At 41.5% G+C, this 22,313-nt stretch overlaps 1 protein-coding gene and 1 long non-coding RNA gene across 3 annotated transcripts in view; both read left to right on the top strand.

Moving 5' to 3' along the window:
- Positions 1-10,110, top strand: part of LOC306968612 (cytoglobin-1-like) — a 16,105-nt gene extending 5,995 nt beyond the window's left edge. For both annotated transcript variants that reach the window (XM_079564042.1, XM_079564041.1), the window contains 2 exons: positions 8,186-8,417; positions 9,619-10,110. In XM_079564042.1, coding sequence (XP_079420168.1) covers positions 8,186-8,417; positions 9,619-9,783 — 397 coding nt within the window. In that variant the 3' untranslated portion in view covers positions 9,784-10,110. The remainder of the gene's footprint in view (positions 1-8,185; positions 8,418-9,618) is intronic.
- A 4,382-nt stretch (positions 10,111-14,492) lies between these two features.
- Positions 14,493-20,147, top strand: LOC306969554. The gene is made up of 3 exons (XR_013793335.1): positions 14,493-14,749; positions 17,435-17,516; positions 20,028-20,147. It is a non-coding gene; the product is annotated as an uncharacterized lncRNA (long non-coding RNA).
- The last annotated feature ends 2,166 nt before the right edge of the window (positions 20,148-22,313 follow it).

Here is a 22,313-nt window from a genome sequence, read left to right as displayed (position 1 = left end):
TGGATTTGCTCTCTCTTGCACACTTTTAAACGTCATCCTATGAAGTAATCCATACATTTTAGAGTTTTAGAGTTTAGAGTCCAGACACCTTCACAAAACTTGCTCTGATTCTGTATCGCCGTCATTCCACACCCGATCTACATGCACGTATCGACTCTACCCTGCAGACCTTTCTGTTTTCACCGCACACACACCCGCATTTGTTGTGGGTGGCGCCCCCACGGAGGAGCACGCTCTACAGATCGTCATTAAAACTTTTGTAGGCCGCGATGAAAACAAATGTGTACAAATACTGCCTTCTGGTGGGACTTATGGAATCATTCAGAGGTACCAATCTGTTATAGAATAGAAAAGTTTTGTTGTAAAATACTAAACCCGTATGATCAATAGTGAGGACTGTCCACTGTCAGAGGCCACCAGTCTGTTCACGTCACATCAGACACGGGTTAGCTCGCTTTGGCCACAGCCAGAGGTCGACAAAGCGGATGAAACTTTCTTCTCTGCAGCCTGTTTAATCATGGCTATCAGCGATTTAAGTAAGTGCTTTATTTGTCGTTGTCCTATTGTACAACGACATTGTCCTCATTGTGGGCCAACCTGACCAGCATGTTTTTGGAGGTAGGGGAAACCGGAGTACTGCCTTCAGTCTCCTCCGATCCTCTGAAATGGTGCACCTGGGTTCCTGGGTTTGTCCCTGTTTCAGGGCGTGGTGTCCTGCACGAGTCAGCACCTCCTCCTTTCTCTTCCTCCTGCGCAGCTCCCTCCGCTCCAAAACAGACTTTCACCATCTTCTGGGAAGAGCGTAGCAGACGAGTATAATCCAACTTGTTCTCAAGTGAATGAACATTTGTCAGAACAGTAATAGGGATAGAAGGTTTGTGTGGCTTAGCTGCGAGTCTTCCCCGGATACCTCCTTGTTTGTCCTCGTTCGGTGCCTCTTTAGTGTTTCAAAAGAAGAAATGTGTAGGTCTTCTTCAGCTCATACGCTAGCTGTTTGTTTACTTTTGAAAAAGCTGGGTCCTTCATACTCTGCCATAAAAATCCACTGACTTCACAAAAACACAGTAAAGATGTACAAAAGTATCCAGTAAAACAATGTGGAGCACAGGAAAAACAAATGCAGTTTGCAGAAAAGAAAAGAAAAAAAAAAACGTTGCAGGGGCCGGTTTGCACCCTCCTTCCTATAACTACATTTTATTACAGCTGTAAGTAGGACATTTTCCAGATGCATACATTATTTTAAGTTATGACAAAAATACCAAAGCTCTGGTGTGCAAAATCTGTTCTAAAGCCTGGATAGTGCATGTTACTGAACCTTACAATTGCAAAGACTTGTTTAGCCCTTGAAAGGAAAAGCCAAGAACTATGCCCAATTTAGCCTCCTTGCCACATGACTACCTGAACCACCTAAACTTCTTACAAGATTTAACACGACTTCAACCTAAATCACATCACGCAGGCTTACTGAGAATGTACACGTCATAAAATATGAGCTCTCCTTCTTCGAAATCGAGCTATATTTCTGCATTCTCCCATCGCCTCACCTCTCCTCTCCCTCTTAATCCCATTTATCACACCGGTGCTGGTGGGTAAACACTCAAATCCATCAGTCATACACCTTGGGCTGCGAGATGAGACTCCCTTCCCTTATCGAGTATTTTTAAATGCTCGCATAGATGGCTCGGCAACACGAATCCATCACCTGCAATCAGACCTTGAAATCACCAGTTTATCGCTCTAGTTGGTTCAGATTTTGGGTGGTATGCACTAATGCCTGGGTATGTTGTTAATGGCAAAAATGTGTCCAAAATGGATAAGAAGTAAAAAGTAGGTTACCGCGGCAGCTTTTGCCTGTCAGTCATGTTTTATTGCTTGACATGATGTACCTTTATAATCCTTTATAATTGTTTTTTGTGGAACAGGCAGAGTAGTAAAACAACATACTACCGTGATCAGTGGGTGCAGCATTTTGTGCCGGATGATCACAATTACCAACTTAGAATAGATAATGCTTATTTACTTTAATGCATCCTGGAAAATCTCACTAATATTTCAGGATCTCTTTTGCAGCCGAGTCCAGCCCAGAGGCACCCATTGTATATATTTTTTGTGATTGAACAGACAACTAGGGCTGGAACCATCCACTTTTGTCACGATCTGATACGTATCACGATACTCAGGGGCCGATCCGATATGTATTGTAATAATAAGTAATATGTTTACCTTAATATGTGTAAACAGTCACAAGTCCAAAGTTTATAAACCAAATGCCATTTGACATTTACTGGTGTTGAGATTGAAAAGTGCATTAACACAAAATGTAACAAAGTGCTGTGTAACTTACTGGAAAACAAAGGACTGTGTGATGAAAATGACTCCAAACATAAGTATTGAAAGTATTGCAATCTCGATAAAGTATCAATTCTTGGTATTGCAGCACAAAGTATTGCGATCCAAGTCCGACCTGATATTTTGTCCTAGCCTTAGCGACAACAGCATTTGGCAAACAAAGAAAATGACGATCTCCGAGTCGTCCTTTTAACCCTGTAGTTTAGATCTCTACAAATATTTTCCGAAATCCATGATTTTTGTGCTAGGTAGCAGAACTTAAAGGGACTATACAGAGTTTAAAAATGTCAAAATTATGTATTTTCCTCCCCTACATGTTCCAACAATGTCAATGTCAAACTTTGGGTCCGAAGTGCCGTCACGCACAAGCTTAATATAGAAGGTGCAGCTACATGTATGACCTGAGGTGGCAGTAGTGAGCATAAAATGGCTAACTTGCATCTAGCCCCTTTAATATTTAATTTTCCTTTCAAATAGTCATTACTTTAATCTTGATTTATTAATATTTCTTTCTTTACAAAATTGAAAATCAAATAACAAGCGTTTTGAAAACGTACATTGTTTCGATTTGGGTTGAATCATAAATTCTGTAATTGCAATTATTCTTACAAACTTTGTAATTGCGAGTAGATTTGATGCTGATGCTGATTCCAGTTGAAATGAGCTCAGATTAAACAATAGTGAAAAGCTGTGGTAGGAGCTCAAACCCAGTGACTGCCTTCTGAAACATTTGCTTTGTTTTTTTCACAGGCATGATGGGAAAAATACTAGCGTTGTCATTCTAGGAACTTGTCTCTTTTTCTACACAACACTCGAAAGCGCGTCTATCCTTCCAAAACCCCATAGGGGGTGAGAAATGTGAAACTTGAGCTGTGAAGTCGACGCATGGCGAATTTTCTTGTCAGCGAGGCTTTTAACTTTGTCCTGGGGGCAGCTGAGGACGTGAAATGCGAAGTTGCGAGCGATTGCCGTTTCTAATTGAAGAGCACTTCTTCAGTTAAGGAGAGGATTAGGACTCCAAATGACTATTTAAATTTTCTCATTAAATTTGTTCGAACGCTCTCCACCCTTCGACGCCCAAAGAGGTCATCACGCCTCCATCCCGAATCACGTACTAAACTTATTAGAAACAAGTGGAAGAAAGTTTAAAGCCATTAAGTGAAGCTAAAAGTGTCACATAAAGGAAAATAAAGAAACAAGGAACACAACTGCAAATGTACTGAAAGTGAAGTTAAGGCTAAACAATAAAGGTTAACTTTCATTTGTGTTTATCTACCTGAAAACCTTTTCTAATTTGGGCCGTTAAAACAGAATGATCCTGAAAAATATATACAGTACAATAAAGTTAAACTAGAGGAATACAAATAAAGTTTCAGTTAAGTTAAAGCCGAACTGTGTAACATTTCATCAAATACCATAAAATACAAGCATTAATTTTGTTATGCATGTTGTATTGATGAAAACATATCTATAATCAAGTGTGTGACCTGACTTGTAGCTTTGCAGGGTGTGGCACATCACCAGCTCGTCTCTATGGAGATGTTGCAGTTATCAGGTGACCAAACATGTCCAAATGTGCTATTGCAAGTGTCCAAATACTTTATGTGTCCAGTTTTACAACCATAGAAATTAAAAAAGGAGAAGCAGCAACCGATCCTAAGGTATGCGGACAATTAGCAAGCCAACTACTTCGGCAGTCCATTAGGTTGTTCAGTGTATTTTTCCTACAGCCGCTAGCGTTTAGCCGTCAAACATCGCAAATGAAGAAAGATACAGATGTTTTCAGCTGCCGTCAACCCATTGACCAGATTTAGGTGAGGTCAAAGCCTCGGGAGAAATATGATGAATTTATGAAGGCACTGTCCTTTTAGGACCATGCCATACATCAATATAGCACCTGGCTTCACCATTCATTTGAATAGTGATAGAACACGTAGTGAAGATTAAATTGTCATACTTCCTGGATGAATGAGAGCCTTCACAAACATGGGGATAGAACGCTCTATTCAAAACGGTCCATTTCACCTGGAATGTTCCGTCATGTGCTTTTAAAGCTGCATTATGCAACTTTTTATGTCGAAGAAAAAAGGTTGATATTTGTGTGCATTTGACCTGGTAGTGACCCAGCAGCTGTATGGGTGGTCAGCATGGCGCCTTTACTTTCTATCACATTGGTTTCTAGGCCGCGTCAGGATCAACTGTTTGGAAGGTTTTCACTGTTGATGGATCCTGCTCTCCAGAAAACCTATGCACAAATATCAACTTTTTTTTCCACATAAAAAGTTGCATAATTCTCCTTTAAATACAAAGTTCTCATGGCAATTTTTCTGAAAAATATTGCATTCTTAGATGTGAAATGAATACAGCTCACAATGCGCTATGTTCAAAAGCATAAGCATTTGTGAGAAGATCGATATATAAAGGAGGTCTACGCGAAAGTGCTAAAGCAAGATTTCTTTCCTCGATGTTAAGTTGTTTCCTCGATGTTAAGGAAACAAGGATTACCCACATCCAAATGCATTGGCTCTGCTCCCGGGCTTATGGGAGGGGCATTTTAGGCTTTCTGTCGGCAAATTCCTGCCAGGGTCAATTTGTGCCTCTGGAGTCAAACAGGGACAGGAGAGAAGGGGGGGAAACAAAACACATATTTGACATGCAATCAGGTTGTTTGCACAGAGGACAGCGTGATTCAGCGTGTGGACACGACACTCGACACCTAGATAATAGAAAGTTTAGCGGGCGACTGCTCTCGAGTCAATAGTTATGTTGAAAGAGGGGAAGGCGGCATGCTATGTGTGAGATTGAGTGGGTTGCAACGTTGTTTGGTCTGAATTAGCACTTTTTGTATACAGTACAGGAGAGTTTATGTATTACCATTACCATGCACTGACTGTCGAGCTTTTATTATGTTACATTGTTGGAATCTCATAGAAAAGGTCCTCTATCGCACAAAATTAACTGCTCCTTTCTGTTTAATAACCGTCGGGACACTTTTCCCAAACAGGCCCTGATCTTGTCTGTCATTTTTATGTTTATTTACTTTTATAACTTTTGAGATGTGTTGTGCACTGCTGCCGGTTACTAATGAACAAAAGGAGGAAGTGTGCGCCCTGCTGGTCGATTGTGTGACTGCATTTTGTAATATCCTGAAACATGACATATTAGATACATTATTTTAAGTTATTCTACAAAAAGCATCAAGGCTAAAGGGTGTAAAGTAGCTGTCAAAGACTGAATAAAAGCATGATATTGAGTTTCCTTCTCTGCTACGAGAGGTGTTTTTAGCCACGTTAAGTCTTTGGGAGTTCGTTGAGATGCGTGTTGTTGCAAGCCGAAGTCGTAATATCTGCTTTGGATTAGGGAAGCTGGAGTCACTAAAGTGCTGCTTTGTCTGGTAGCCAGCTGTGTATGTTTTAAGTCCACATTTCCTTAATATTCTCTTTTCAATTTCCACTGAGTATACGCCCCAAGAGCAAGCAGGCTCTTGTAGGTTTTGGACTGCCTTCACAGCAATTCTCTGGAAAGACCACAGTTAAATAATGAATAAGGCTCAGATAGAATAGGGGGGAATACGTAGTTTGGCAATCAATTTCCGAATGTTTTTAGACACTTTAGACATTTGGCAGGGAACCTTATATTTACTTTCCTCTGCATTTGACCCATCCTTCGACGCCGCTAAGGAGCAATGGCCGTCCGGCGACTTATCACAAAGAAACACCCATTTCTAAACACATTATATAAATTAAAGTTTGTAACGTAATTTTTATCCTTTGAATTTTTTAAAACCCGGTGTCACAAAATTGAAGAAAACACTGTATCTTGTGTTTGTTTGGGTTTTTGGCTTTGTGAAGTTGAATGAAAAACCAAACAACACCAACAATCGCACGCCAGAGTCGTCCTGGGGCACAAATGGGTTAAGTGTCTTGCCCAATGGAATGGTAAGAATGCATGGGTTTCTGGTTTCGAACCGTTAACCTTTGCCATGACCTGTAGATTTTCGTTTCATCTACCTCGAATCACAAATTGACCTTTTACATGATATCTGCATGTCACGTACTGCACTCTGCACATCTGCATTTTTTCGACTTAGAAAAAATGTTGAAATGATTGGAATGATGAGAAGAAACTGCTAAATGTCAGTGACCTCTCCACTTTACTAATGTCCAGGACTGTTCCTTCTCAAATTAATGTCCTTTCTTTCAGATTCTGGATGTAGCTCTGAAGAGGGTAATGTTATGACAAATGTATTTTGTACTTTATATTGACGTTAGCTGAGGTATTTTCAGGGCAGCTGATGAATTGGAAAGGTGATAAAACATTTGTTTTCTTGTAAATACTTTTCTGCTTGTGTGTCTGTCTACCCAAGGACTTCAGACGGAATTGAGCTCGGAGTTAAAATCCGGTGTGGAGCATTTTTTCCTCTTTTGAGAGTGATATCTGTGCATTGTCCTTGTCCATAAACAAACAAATCAGTGCCTAAATACATGAATAAATCAGTCAAGTATTATAATTCAACCATTCAATTCAATCAAGAGTGGCTGAAACAAGACAAGAATGATAGTTTGGGGGTGACTGTTTTAAATTAAATGTCATGGTCAATCTATTTGGTTATGAAAAGGCAACAATGCCATAGAGTAACCTTTAAAACCCATATACTGTAAATAAGAATGGACTAGTTATGGCCTCCTCCTTCCTGAAGCCCACAAACAAATTGGCGCAGGCTCCAAAGGTTCCATGCTCTTTTTTGCCTCTCTTTGAGTCATTATTTTACACTTGTCATTTGTCTCGCAACATTGTATTATTTATTTTTGCCCTTTTCTAGCTAGCTCCAAAAGCCCAGCTAACTTGCTAGCATAAACAAGCTTCAGTTAGCCGACGCTGAGCCCTATGGGGGAACACACCCTCACTTAGTCCATTCTTAATTTACAGTCTATGATTTAATAATAACAAGTACATTAAAAAGTACACAAAAGAGCAGATGGACTTCCTTAACTACTGGGCCACTTTTCAGAACTCACTTTTCCATCTGAACACTTGAATTTGTCACATCCCTTATGTTTGCTTTTGTGAGATGGCACTACAGCAGCTAATTCTTTTTGATGTAAAAATATTTCTATAAACCCTATTCGCACGGGATAAGAATAATCGTGAACCTAAGATAAACGTTAAAATGACTGACGTCCTCTAAGTTCCTTCTGTATGTCCACCCGAACCTGCCATGTCAAGTAATGTTGTAAAAATTCTGCAAACTCTGAGGTCAGCTGAGGTCCTATTATTGTTCACCTCATTCAGGAACTCGGGATGGACAGCGCCATCTTGTGTTCATGGCCAAACTGCAGGTCTAACTTGAGCTGACATTGGCTTTAATTTAAGATATTGATATAGCATTTCTGACATACTGATGTGTAAATAAATATATTGTATTATATATAGATTTTTTTTTTACAGATCCTCAGAGCCAAATCATTAATGCAGAGTCACAACAGAAAGCACACAAAAATATAGCCAAAAAAAATTACTACTTACCACTGGTTTTCTATAAAAATAAGGATATTGTGTTCTCTGGAGTGGAATATAAGTGCTGTCTTTGCGATTTGCTTATTGCGACCAAATAGCACCTCTGCGATTTGATTTTGATGAATGCCTCTCCGTGCCTAGATAACAATTCTACAACACAAAACTACAGCAAGCAAGTCTGCGACGTGGTGTCTGCCCGTGGTCTCTTGCCAGCTCCGATCCTCGTTTTTTAGCCAAATAACTGGCCGATCTGCAGAGCCTCTCAGCAGCTGCTCCTGCTTACATTTATCTCCCTCTCTCTTCCTTTCCCTTTTCACAGGCTGTTTGTCAACTTCCCCTCGTCCAAGCAGTACTTCAGCCAGTTCAAGCACGTCGAGGAGGCCGAGGAGCTGGAGAAAAGTGCCCAGCTGAGGAAGCACGCTCAGCGGGTCATGAACGCCCTCAACACCCTGGTGGAGAGCCTGGAGAACGCCGAGAAGGTGGCGTCCGTGCTCAAGTCGTTGGGGAAGGCACACGCTCTAAGACACAAGGTGGATCCAGTCTATTTCAAGGTGAGAAGTTCTAGCGTTTGTGTAGTGTTACATACTTGGCTTTGGACATTTTACATGTACATTTGATATTTTAAAACATAAAATAGAGTAGCGTATTGGGCTGCACCATACAACATCAAATTATAGTTATCACAGTATTGTACGATGCAATATCGATATTGCATCAGAGTTGCACAAGGCAGTGAGAGTTGGGACATGTTTTGCTAACATAGCCTAAATCAAAACATATGACAATTTAGAAATGTGCAAGAGCGCTGTTTAGTTCTGTGATGAAATGGTTCTAGTAAAAAAAATCACAATAATATTATTAGCGCAATATCAAAGCAATTATTTTCTCATGTTACGCAGCCCTGGTAGTGTAGTAAGGAAGAAGTGCTATGTGTTTCCATTTGTGTAACCAGAGCACATCCACTGTGAAAGCTCAGGTTTTTCACCTGTGAGGATGGATTCAGCCCAAATTAAGCTGGAGAAAGTTTTCTGCCATCCAGGATATGAAACCTAAAATGCAGTTAAAAGGTGCATCCATTGGCCTGGTGTCATCAGGAGACACAGAGATGCACAACTGTGTATCATCAGCGTAACTGTGAAAGTTGAGTCCATGTCTCCTGATGATATCGCCAAGAGGGAGCATATACAGGTTAAAAAGCACTGGCCCTAAAATTGAACCCTGGGGTACACCACATGTAATTTTATGGGCTCTGCAGGGCTCTGCCGCTGTGCATTTTTACCAGGTCAAATGTGTGGTCCACTGTATCAAAGATAGTGCTTAGATCCAGTAGAACCAACACTGTTCACTTTTGTGAATCATAGTTTAATCTAAAAATGTTTTTTTTTGTTGGCTACTGATCTAAAATTGCTGAAATCATTGAGATCTAGATGGCAGCAGGAACGACCCTGTTTGAACAGAGCAATTCATTATGTTAAAAAGCTTGTCTCTAAACAGAATGACTTAAAAAATGAGGTTAGAAAAACATCCAATCAAATTCATATTCATAAATTATATTATGTCATCAGTAACAAGAATGCAACATCAGAAAATATGCATTTAAATAATAGTACATTTTATGATGTCATGTGAACTCATTATGTATATTGTTTTAATGCACTAATAATGTAATCCGCATAAGCTGTCTGGAAATTGTTCCAAAGCCTGAGTCGGACATGTTTATTTACATCCTGCCCTTGTTCTTGTGCGATCCAGATTCTGAGCGGGGTGATCCTGGAAGTCCTGGGAGAGGCGTTCCCGCAGGTGGTGACCCCGGAAGTGGGTGCAGCATGGACCAAGCTGCTGGCCACGGTCTACTGTGGCATCTCCGCTGTGTACGAGGAAGTGGGCTGGACCAAACTATCCACATCGAGCGGGTGACCTCCCTGCTGGGATTGTGTAACTCACAGAGACATTTGAATGGCCTCATACTGAAGGGATCGACTTCACTTTGATCTTTTACGAGACGCAATGTATCTGACAAAATGAATTCATAGTTTTCAGTGACATCACTTGAGGGGCAGTAACCATAGCAATGGACTATACTTGTACCACATAGCAGTTATGTCTTTTAGGCAAACCACTATACCATATATCGAGTGGAGTTTGGGATCGAATGTATGAAATTAATGTTGGAAATCTGTCATTTTAGGGGGAACCAGCAAACATTGTCCAACATTTGTTAGAAAATAATATAAAAATACATTTTTTTTAAAGTACAGAAAAGCAGTGGAACATCTTCATAGCCTCCAGGTCAGTAGTGGTAAATATATCAACAAAATGTAGTGTCCAAATGCATTTATGTGAGCCATAACTTCAGAATTTAACATTTTAAGATCTCCATTGGTTTATCATACTGATATGTACCCCTTTCCCCAGAATACTTAGCGGTGTTGATGACACAAACCCGAGCTTTGTTTTTCAACAATTAGTGTGACTAACGTTCGTATAGTTAACTAATGCTACTTTGTGTATTTAATGCTGCTTTCCTGGCAATTGGTAACTGGTATACTGTAATTCCTACTTGAAAGTTACGAGATTCGGCATCAGAGCGTTCGAGCCAAATGAACTCTTATGTAAATGGCATGACTAATGGTTTAACTATTGGCAAATGAAATGCCAACATCGTACAATCATCCATCCATCCATCCAATTTCTCCCACTCCCCCCCCCAACCTTCCGGGTCGCGGAGGCAGCAGTCTCAGCAGAGATGTCCAGACTTCTCGATCCACGCGCACCTCCTCCAGCTGCTCTGGGGGGACCCTGAGGCGACACCAGGCCAGCTCGGAGACAAAGACCCACCAGCGTGTCCTGGGTCTTCCACGAGGCCTCTTCCCACTAGGACATGACTGGAACACCTCCCGACCAGATGCCCGAGCCACCTCAGCTGCTCCTTTTGACGTGAAGGAGCAGCGACTACTCCGAGCTCCTCCCAGGTATCTGAGCTCGTCACCCTATCTCTAAGGGTGCGCTCAGCCACCCTGCGAAGGAAACTCATTTCGGCCGCCTGTGTCATGTGTCAGCGATCTCGTCCTTTCAGTCATTACCCTGATCATAGGAGAGGGTAGGAACGTAGATCGATCGGTAAATCGAGAACTCAGCTCCCTCTTCACCACAACAGTCCGATACAGCGACCGCATCACTGCCAACGCCGCACTGATCCGTCTATCGATCTCACGCTCCATCCGTCCCTCACTCGTGAACAAGACCCCGAGATACTTGAACTCCTCCTCTTGAGGCAAGGACTCTCCACCGACCTGAAGAGGGGAAACCACCACGAACCCTCAAGCACCCGATGGATGAGTTGGTCCAGTGTGCTGCGACCGGGACGAAAACCGCATTGTTCCTTTCTCCTGAATCCAAGGTTTGACTATGGAATAGAAACATACAAGATCATTGAAAACATGCTAAACAAGGTTTTATTGAAGGCTGTGACCCATGACAAAGGTTCATACTGATGCAGTGGTTCAGTTTTATCATTCAGCTCCACTTCTTTGTGTGGGCCGCTATTGTTGTTGTCAATTCATACCTGAAGTCGGACCACGCTGATCTCTCTCGTAATAAATTGACCAGTTGCCTGAAACGCAGCATAATGTTGGTCATGCGTTGCTTACATGCGTGAACAGTGCTTCACACAGCGGTGAGCTGCCCTCCAATGATTTCACCAGAAAACTATGAATAAATTATAGTTTTATGTAACATTAGATGAAGCTGGATGATTATTATGCATATACAATAATCTAATGTAACAATAATATGAGTAGGTACCATAGCCTAGCAGCACGTACATACTGTTAAAACTGCCACCGTCTACCATAGTTTGGGACCAATCTATTTAGAAGAAGGGACAAAGTTGTGGGAAAGAGTGGGGGGAATAAATAGGACGTGGATGTGCCTTCTATTGAATGTGTATATCTAGAAACTGCCATGTATATACCATTCTTAAAACCTTATTGTGACGTTTTCCTATTAGAGATGTTTATCCCACACATTTATATTGAACAATAGTGACGATTGTACATTTTTACATTATCCTTTGTATATGTATTAAACACCGTATATAAAAGCAGCCAGAATCCAGTGTGCTTTTTATCTCAATGTGCTAATAGGCCTTTTTCTTACTTTAACGTGCCCTACTGATCCCCTATTCTCCACTTGAGTCAGCAGTGCTAATTATAAAAGTGGCTTGGAGGTGTCTATTTTTACCTCCATTTATCCCACTATGGCTTTTCTTTTCTTAATATATGGCAGGATGGGCGCAGCGAGCCCAGGGGGATGTCATTACAGAGCCTGGTATTTTTAGAAACAGCCTAGTAATATCTTCTACAATGATCCTATTGGGTCCTATTTTCGGTCGGAGCGCAACATAATGGCGAGCTTATTGAAATTCTTGCAAAGAATGGCCTATCGTTTCGCCAATAAGAGAGTATTAATGATTAAATACAATCGAGGATAATAGCCTGGGTGAATGAATTCGAAATCACTGCTGTGTGTGCTAAGTGCCACTCATATTCAGTTTGAATAGGATTTCCTCCATCGTACAGCACTCGTCGAGCCGCAGGGATGATAGTCACGGTGTGAACGGCGGCTGCAGTGATGTGATTGTGGCAGGGCTTTATGGTGATGATTTTTCTGGATTTGTGTTTTGAAATTAGCCTCAACACTGCAGCTGAATACTGGGAATTATTATTATTATTTTTTTTTTGAATGGTCTGGTTTGTAATACATCAGGTTAGTAATGTGATATTGAAAAATCCATCTGAAAAGAAGGAAATCTAAATCTTGTTAAAGGTGCATTATGGAACTTTTTATGCCCCAAAAAAGTTGATATTTGTGTGTGTTTGACCTTGTAGTGATCCAGCGGCTGTATGAATGGCCAGCATGGTGCCTTTGCTTTCCATTATAGTGGGCTCTACAACGCTCCAGGATCAATTGTTTTGAAGGTTTTCTGGTGAGAGGCTCCGTCAGCAGTGAAAACCTTCCAAACAACTGATCCTAGATCATCCTACAGACCACTGCGATGGAGAGTAAAGGTGCCATGCTGACCTCTCATACAGCAGCTGGGTCACTACAAGGTCAAACAAGCACAAATATCAACTTTTTTTTTCTCATAAAAACTTGCATAATGCACCTTTAAGTACAACACTGGGGAAGTCTGGTCCCCGTAGATGCTTCTTTAAGTGAGAAAATAGCTCTTGAAATTATCCTTATAAATCTTTGAAGAAACGATGCTATTGCTGTACTTCAACACCTTTTGGTGGAGACTTTGCAATTTATGTGTTTCAAATTGAAACACAGTTAAGAGAGCAAACTCGCCCTAAATCTGAAATGTAATTTGAATTGCTTTGGCTGCTTTTGAGGACACAAGCACAACTACTGGAGGCTGCACATTATTTAGGACTCTACTGAAGACAAGTCTGGGGATTGTGAAGGTACGAGAGAGTCCCTTTAGATTTATTTCCAAACTGGTCTGAGCCACAACCTGGAAAATGACTTCCCTTTTGTAGATGTTATGGCTAACAAATAATGCTAAGAAGCAAAGTAGTTCTTAAAGCCTTTATTAACCCATAAGGACAGCATGGCGTATGGAGAAGTCTGCAAGTGCTGACATGACAGCACAGAGGCTGGTTTTAATACCCTAAAACAAAGCATAACAAAGCTTTATCAAAAGGACGCTAAATAAACATCTTGCATCAGATGACTGCTACAACTTTACGACTTCAACTCAGGTCAATAAGCAGGTCACATACATCTCATAACATTGTAATACCAGAGAACTACTATGTCATTTTAAAGGAACAGGCCACCGTTTTTACATACTGAGATATGTTCTTACCTGAGCTTAGACGAGTTGATACGTACCTGTCTGGTCTTTGTGCGTGCCCGTGAAAGAGCGCGGTACTTCTCCCCCGTTTGGAGCTATAGGAATATGCTGGGAGAGGCCAAATGCTCACAACATCTTTGATTGTTTTGCATGACTGAGGGCACGCATAAAGACCAGACAGATACGCATCAACTCGTCTAAGCTCAGGTAAGAACATATCTCAGTATGGGAAAACGGTGGCCTGTTCCTTTAAGCTAAACAACATATTATAGTATTTCATAAATGCATGCATAAAAATACACATTTCCACACTATGTTGTCCTTGAAAATATTTGTCTCAACTTTTCTTTGCTGTTATAAATCTTGGTGATATTTTGCAGACTTTTATCAGACTCCCTGTTTAAGACAGTAAGCTTCCTAAATAACTGCAACCTTTTCACATTTACCAATCATGACAATTCAAAGTGTCTAAAGTGTCTTTACATTTGGTAATGCCTCCATGGAGTCACATTGCGTCCAGAAGTTTCGTTTTTAGTTTAGACCAGTCTTCTCTCAAAATGCTAATGCTTTTGGGACACGTTCAAAATGCACACCGCAGACCGAATCTCCACGAATCGTAAATCTGTTTCGCAATACTTGTCAGAAAAATTAGACACTTCCCCCAGAATCCGTGCAGCTTTACCTACGCGGCAGCGGGTGAGATGGCTGTTTTCAGAATAGAAAACCCACAGCCTGCTCTGTTTACCTCCCCATGCTGCCAGTGAGTGTTAACCCCCCTCCTTGATCCAGGCTAATCCCTCTCGGCTAATCCCCCCCGTCGTGAGTGGCAGCCAAGTGGAGAGACGGGAATAGTCGCACTGTTGCACCTCGCCATTCAAGCGTTTTCCATGGAAGAACAGGTCTCCGGGCGATAAGCAGCTCTCTCTCTTCCCCCTCGGCTCCAACCATGTGCACCACGATGATGGTTCTAACCAGCATCGGCCTCATCGTGAGACAGCTCTTCTTCTCCAACAAGATCCGGCCGTGAGTAAACTTGGTCATCACGCAATGGTCTTATGTGATTTGTGGATTATGCACCTGTATGCATTTCAGCGGTTCTCAACTGGTGTGTCGGGAAGGGGCTGATGAATCTGTCGGGTCTTGACAGACAACAGAACACTTTACTTTTGGGATAAATGTCCTTTGGAGGGTTACGGAATCAAGGTGGCCTTTACACCAGTTGAGAACCACAAACAGCAGCTGATTTTATGCAGCAAAGTCAAATCCGATGTAATGTTCCGTCACTCCTCAAACCAATTCACACTGCTTGACCTCTATGACTGTCAGAAACGAACAGTCACTCTACCAAGATGAAGACTATGACTGGACGTGATGGGAACTGAATCACGTACTGCATTGATTGACGAAACAAACGTTGGCACCTGGGTTTAACTGTTATGATCTGGAGTTGCTGCAGTTGGTCAGGTCTTGGTTTAGCAAAACTATGTTCCCAAAGATTGAGATCAGCCGTTTACCATCTCGAATGACCAGGTTACTCCGTCAATGGATTTCTTCTTCCCTGATGCCGTGGGCTTATTCCAGAGTGGAATTAAGAGTGGTTCAGGCATGGGTCATTTTCACTCATGGATTAACCACCAGAATCCAGATCTTATCCCCATTGAGAATCTTTAGGTTGTGCTGGAGAAGGCTTCGCGAGGTGGTCACACTCTCCCACACTCTTCCTTGTGCTCATGCAGTCTAAAAGGCAATCAGCAAAACGGCTCTACCGCGAGTTCCATATTCACCCCTGGTTACGACAGAATATTCTCCCCACATTTTGGCCACGCACCGGGTCAAACGAGTGCATCATCGATTTACAATCCGTGTGTAATTGTTTGGAGGTTTGCCCTGAGCAACCATGTGAAGTTTAAGTGGCTCGATACGTGGCAACCGAGCATTTCGCTTTCGTGAATAGAGGCGCTGATGGAGGGTGAGTGCCACAACCCTCCGCTCTATAGCGACTAATTGACTTAAAGTGCTATCTGCCGAGCCCCTGGCCCTCCCGGTGCACTCACGCTGCACATGCAAACAATGCCATGTGGCTCTGGCACTGTTACACGCAGTAATAACTGAAACCACAGCCGTGACAATCGCCGCAGAGCTCCCTTCCACGTGCCGCTTAGTGCAGCGCGTGTTAGGCTGCACATTATGAAGGACAGAATAAGTTCAAACGTAAATTATGAGTTATTCGTTTGTTCTTTCACTCACTATTAGGAAACCCTATTAGGAAAACCATAACTAACACTTAGATTTTGCGATAGATACAGACAGCATCTCGTCATAGAAGGGGGCGTGGCCTCGCAGAGGGGGAAAATAGAATCTTTTGGGAAACACAATTTTCCACTCTTTTTAGCCATTTTCTGGTGGAATATGAACTTATCACATAAAAATAAAGTCAAGTGTATATCGGGCCCATGTGGATATTTTCACACAGGAGATTGTTCTGTGCTCGAGTCCTGACAAGAACCAGGAAATACGACCATATTAGTCCAGTGCTCCGGTCTCTGCACTGGCTTCCTGTCACTCAGAGAATAGACTTTAAACCAGCTCTGCTTGTGTACAAGTCTTTTCATGGTTTAGCTCCAAAGTACATCTCTGACATGTTACAGACGTATGAACCATCTCGGGCCCTGAGAACTTCAGGGAGGGGTGTCCTGGTGGTTCCCAGAGTCAATAATAAACACGGTGAGGCTGCGTTTCAGTTTCATGCAGCTAAAATCTGGAACAGTCTTCACGAGGATGTGAGACAGGCCTCAACTCTGACAATGTTCAAATCCAGGCTGAAAACATTTCTTTTTACCGATGCATATGACTGAAAGTATTTTATCTGCACTCTCGCCTTTAACTGTAATTGATTAATTTTATGTTGATGTTTTTTATTGATTCTATTTGTTTTCTTGTATTTATGCAACTGTGAAGCACTTTGAATTGCCTTGTGTATGAATTGTGCTCTACAAATAAACTTGCCTTGCCTTGCCTTGCCTTGCCTGTAGAAGTGAAAAAACGGCAGTTGTAGCTAGCGCTAGCTAACCGTTAGCATTAGCCCGATGCTAACATGTAGCATCATGTTACCATTCTCCGTTTTTTTAATGTATTTATGGGCTATTGAACCACTTTGCTTCTCCCCATGTCTTTGTATCTTTATTTAGTATAAAACTGTAGAGTTCGGGAATGTGAAGTCATATCGCTAAGCATTATGGGAATAGCAGCAATTGTAAACTAATGGAGATTTTAATGTTAAAATACTGGAGTTATTGTTCACATTAAAACACTTGAACACCACAGTGAGTTGGATGTGTCCACCAACAGTAACTCAGCAGCTAACGGAGTTGTTCCACGGCTATTTTCTCCACTTTTTATACCGATATTAGCTAATGTTAGTCAATGGAAATGCATGCTAACAGCTGCAAAGATTGCAGATCTCTATGGTAACTGTGGAATTTCCCGAACTCTATATTCATTATTCAGCATTTGTTAAAGCAGTTTTTGAATAATTAGAGAAAGTTTTCCCCCTTAACTGTTTTCAAACATGACCATATATGGGCGATTCCAGAGATGCCGTATACAACATTGACGATATCTTCTTCAAACCTCTGCTGCGATGGAAAACTGCTGGACGATCCAGACGAGCTCACACTAACATTCTCCGCTTGACGTCGTCCTTCACAGGCAGAAGGAGAGCGCGGAGAATGACGTGCCTGATGCTAGGTCAAAGGGTGACGCTGGTGAAAACACATGACGGCTACGCCAGGTCGGTAAACAAACACTGTGTTTAGTTAATGATCTCAGAATTAGACATATGTTTATATTAGTTAGTGTTTATATTAGTTTTGTGTTTTAATTTGATAATTAATGTCACATGTTAAATGTTAAATGTTAAAGCAATACTAATGAAAATCCAGAGTAAATGTAATATTTCTTTGTGATCAGATGTTTATAAAGATCCTATTAGTCGGTTCTACAGCAGGTAAAAATCAGCGAAATCCCATTATAGTGAATAGGGCTAAAGTTCTGTTGGACCCTGAAGTAGAGTTATGACATCATCGCTTAACATCATTGTTTGAAATTAGGTGGTGGGCAAGTGTAAGAGTTCCATGGTGGTATCTATGGTAACTGTCAAAATGCTGTTTTTTTAAAAATTGTTTTTTTGGCTTATATTTCTGTTATTACTGGACTTATCCACATGAGACAGTAACGGTCAATAAAACTATGCTTATTATTTTACCATGATGGTGTCCAAAAGTGGTGACAATATTCCAAAACATTTGCATGATGTTGGTCAGTCGACAGTACTTTCAGCCATATTATCCGATTAATATGAATCAAATCACTTCCAAGTATTGAGCAATTTCAACATTTGTCAGTTTTCTTTTTGCCGATTTCAATCAAAAACTTTCTCTTTCTTTTTAGAATCCAAACATCCAAATGTTGCAATTTCGATTTGATTGATTTGTCAGCATTGAGCACTGAGTATAACTATGTGATATGATGTCTGGTTAAAGGAACATGCCACCGTTTTTGAGATTATGTTCTTGCCTGAGCTTAGACGAGTTGATGCGTAGCTGTCTGGTCTTTGAGCCTTTACACAATCCAAGTCTAGTCACACAAAATTAAACATGTCGATTTTCTAGCGGATCAGAAGAGGTACTATATTGTAAGGCGTGATAACACCATAGGAGCATTCAATGTCCGCGCAGTAAAGTCGAAGTGCTCCTAAGGTGATATTAAGCCTTACAATAGTACCCCTTTTTTTGATTTTGTGTGACTATACTTGGATCGTGTAACTACTCACTATTTAAAAAGGGGAAACGTGGAAGAGCTTGCTCACCCCTTTTAACTTCACCCTTGTTCGGGTCCATGAGAAGAGGAGGAGAGGCTAAATCCTAACAACATGTTTGGTGTTTTTACGTGACTGAGCACACACACAAAGACCAGACAGGTACGGATCAACTCGTCTAAGCTCAGGTACGAACATATCTCATTATGGAAAAACGATGGCCTGTTCCTTTAACAAAGGGGGCTCGAGACCATTGAGTAGAGTAAGCAGTACATGCTATGGACGCACAGATGCATGAAAAACCGACATGCATGTCCTATATTTAGCTTATACCGCCGCTCTGCCAATACTAAATCATTTAGCGGTGGAGCGTCCATCTTGTTAGGGTTGTTGAAGTCTAGATAGTCGGCCTATTTCACATCACGCTGTAATCATTGATCATGAGATAGCGCTCCCAACCTTTGACCGACATGGAATCGCTGCAGCTTGGATTACATTTAGATGAAGCAAAGTTGATCAACCAAGACCTAAAACCTTTCAGAAAAATGCTTGCTGTGTTCTACCACTGGAATCGAAAGCAGTTTAGTAACACATGTTCCACTACTAACTATTTGAGCTGTAAACCAATTTATGATATTCCGTCATGGAAAGGAGTTCCTGGAGTTGTACTTTGTTTTATTTGTGCTTGTCTGAGTCGTCTGTCATATATTCAGCCTTGTGTTTTTACCTATACTGTACACACAAAGAAAGCCAGCCCCTTCTTGGCATGTTTTTCAGCAGAGAAGAACTTTACAAAACTGTCAAAAGCTTAAGAAAGTCAAGAATTTTGGTGCTTTAAAGCCACACTGCCGAACACTCTACTTTGACATGTTGCTATTTCACTAAACATGCTCCTCCCAATGAACAGTTAGACACCGACATATTGTAATAAACCAAACACCAAATGTATTTAAACTTCGGGTCTGGCTGTCTGGAGTCAAAGCACTGCAGCTACATCTCCATGGAGACGAGTCGGCGATGTCCTGCTCCCGGCAGAGTCACGAGTCGGATCTGGGCTCACGTGAAGTATCGATACTGATAAGAAGGCTTGTATCGATTCTGTTTGGGGTGAAATGTTTTTTGCGCGGCTTTAAAGTAGGTTCTAGGTCTTGGTTGAGCAATACTCGGTTTAATCTTTACTTGATCTTCTCTGAACAAAATAAACAGGCAGTCCTTCCGCAGTTGCATCGAGGTAAGAGGTTGCGGGTGTGCCTGCTTTATCAGTCATGTTGACGCATTCTTTTATGCAGCATGACTCTGCATTTCCACCACATCTCCCCGGTCTATTCCTTTCCTATTTGAAGAGTCATTTTAAGCCAATTATTCCCCCCACGACAACTCCCTGTTTTGTTCTGTTTTCCCACAACTATCGAAGAATCAATTTCAACCCCCTGTCTTTCTTTCTTTCCTCTATCGATCCACCCGTGTTTCATCTGCACATCACAGCTCCGACCAAGGAGGATCCCACCAGGAGTTCAAAAAAGTGGGCCGCAAAACATCGACAAGAAGAGGCAGCAGCAGCTTGTTTTTGATCGCCATCCCCCCCCCCCCCGCCCCTTCTGCCTTTTGCCGGTCTTCGCTGATACAGGGAGTCAACCCAAGCGTGCATTAAGTGAAATATTTGGCAATAAATCTGCTCTCTTCAAAGAACACGAGAACGACGGCTGTGCCTGTGTTGCTTTCGCTCGCTGTAGACTGTAATTGGAAAGGAAACGACGACGTGAATTTGAATGGATAAAAAAAACGCTATTGTACTCTTAAGTGGCCTGATTTAGTGAAGAGGTGATGCAGTTTTTTTGTATTTCATTAATGAATGCCATGCAGGTGAATGCAGTTGTGCTCCAAAATGTCTGTTGCTGTGCAGTGGCTTAATAAAAGAATAAAAAATAAAAGGAACAACTCAGAGCAGTGTGCTTTTCTTTTGTCTTCAGCTGTCATGGACTTTCACAAACCGAGTCTCCGCTTTGCAATTTGAAGCAAAACACAGTAGCGAAAGTGAGATATGCGCAATGGAGGGTGACGATAAATTAGCCAATGTTGAATTTTCCCTTTGCGCATGACTGGGCGGATAGAATAGGTGTGCTGTGGTTCCCAAAAGGTTGCCCAGAGAGGCTGAGTAGTTTCTTTCTATATGAATCCATGGTCGAAATTTCGGTGACACGTGAAATAATGGAAGTGATTGGAAAGTCATTTATAGCCTACAACTTGTTCAGTCACATTTGCGGAGTATAGATGGGAGCTACATACAACAAGGTCCCTAGTGGATTGGTATGGATTCAGTCATCTGCTGGAAGCTTCGTTGGACAAGGATCTCCCCCAAATTTACCATGAATAGAAAATGTCTGTAAAAAAAAGTGCTTTTAGTCGTAGAGTCATAGGTCAGTGGGATAGAGGTACGTGAAGGTGAAGATCATTATCTGACCTGACTCAAATGATCGTCTGATAATAGCATGAAAAGACTTGGGTCATAAATACTTTTGCGAGGAATTTGGTTTGGCATTTGCGCCACAGAGCAGGAATTCAGGAATCTTGATAGAGCAAGTGTGTTAATGATAAAATGTACTTCAAAGATGTAGGGGAGAGCGGGGCGGACCTTTCTCTTTGGTTATTGCTGTGAAAAAACAAAATAACATTAAAAATAAATGGAACATATGGTTTTAGAGAAAGTCTTGTGTCTCACTTTACTAAGGCTGGTACAAAATATCGGGTTGGATTTGGATCGCGATACTTTGTGCTGCAATACCAAGTATCGATACTTTCAATACTTGTGTTTGGAGGCACACACTCACTTTTGATCTTAGCACTTCAATAAATGTCAAATGGCATTGGGTTTATAAACTTTGGACACATGACCATTCTCTTTTTTTTTTTAACACATTTTAAAATAAACATATTACAAATCATAATTACTTATCGCAATACGTATCGGATCGGCCCTTGAGTATCGTGATACGTATTGGATCGTGACAAAAGTGTATCGTCCCAGCCCTACCCAAGGTGTTGTTAAAAAAACAGGTCTCAGGGTGAGTGAACCCACTCGATATTAAGTAGAAATTTACACATAAAAGCATATTTTTAACATGTATATATTTATTCACTCATTTTAAAGTTGCTGTGCAACTTTTTATGTAAAAAAGAGAAGTTAATATTAGTGCGTATTTGACAGTTCAGTGACCGAGCGGCTGCTTGGGTTGTTAGCTTAAAGCCTTTACTTTCCATTGTGGTGGCCTCTATATGCATGGGTTTCTGGTAGGTTTTCTGAATGGAATATATATGTAGCTATGGAAGCGGTTAAATCAGCAGTGAATACCTACCTAAACCTTTAAAAAAACACATCCCAGAGCATCCTACAGGCACCGGGATGGAAAGTAAAGCTGCAATTCTAACCACCCAAGCATCTGCTGGGTCAATGAAAGGTCAAATACACACACATATATATATATATATATATATATAAAAAATAAAATAAAATAAAAATAAAACTCTTCCTCACCCTCCGCGGGCGGTCTCTTTTTCCTCCAAGCTCGGGTCCTCTACCAGAGGCCTGGGAGCTTGAGGGTTCTGCGCAGTATCTTTGCTGTTCCTAGAACTGCACTTTTCTGGACCGAGATGTCTGATGTATTTCCTGGGATCTGCTGGAGCCACTCCTCCAGTTTGGGGGTCACTGCCCCGAGTGCCCCAATGACCACGGGCACCACTGATGCCTTCACCCTCCAGGTTTTCTCCAGCTCT

The sequence above is a fragment of the Gobius niger genome (genome assembly GCF_951799975.1).
Source record: "Gobius niger genome assembly, chromosome: 10".
Classification (NCBI taxonomy): domain Eukaryota; kingdom Metazoa; phylum Chordata; class Actinopteri; order Gobiiformes; family Gobiidae; genus Gobius; species Gobius niger.
This window is presented reverse-complemented; position numbering and strand designations above follow the sequence as displayed.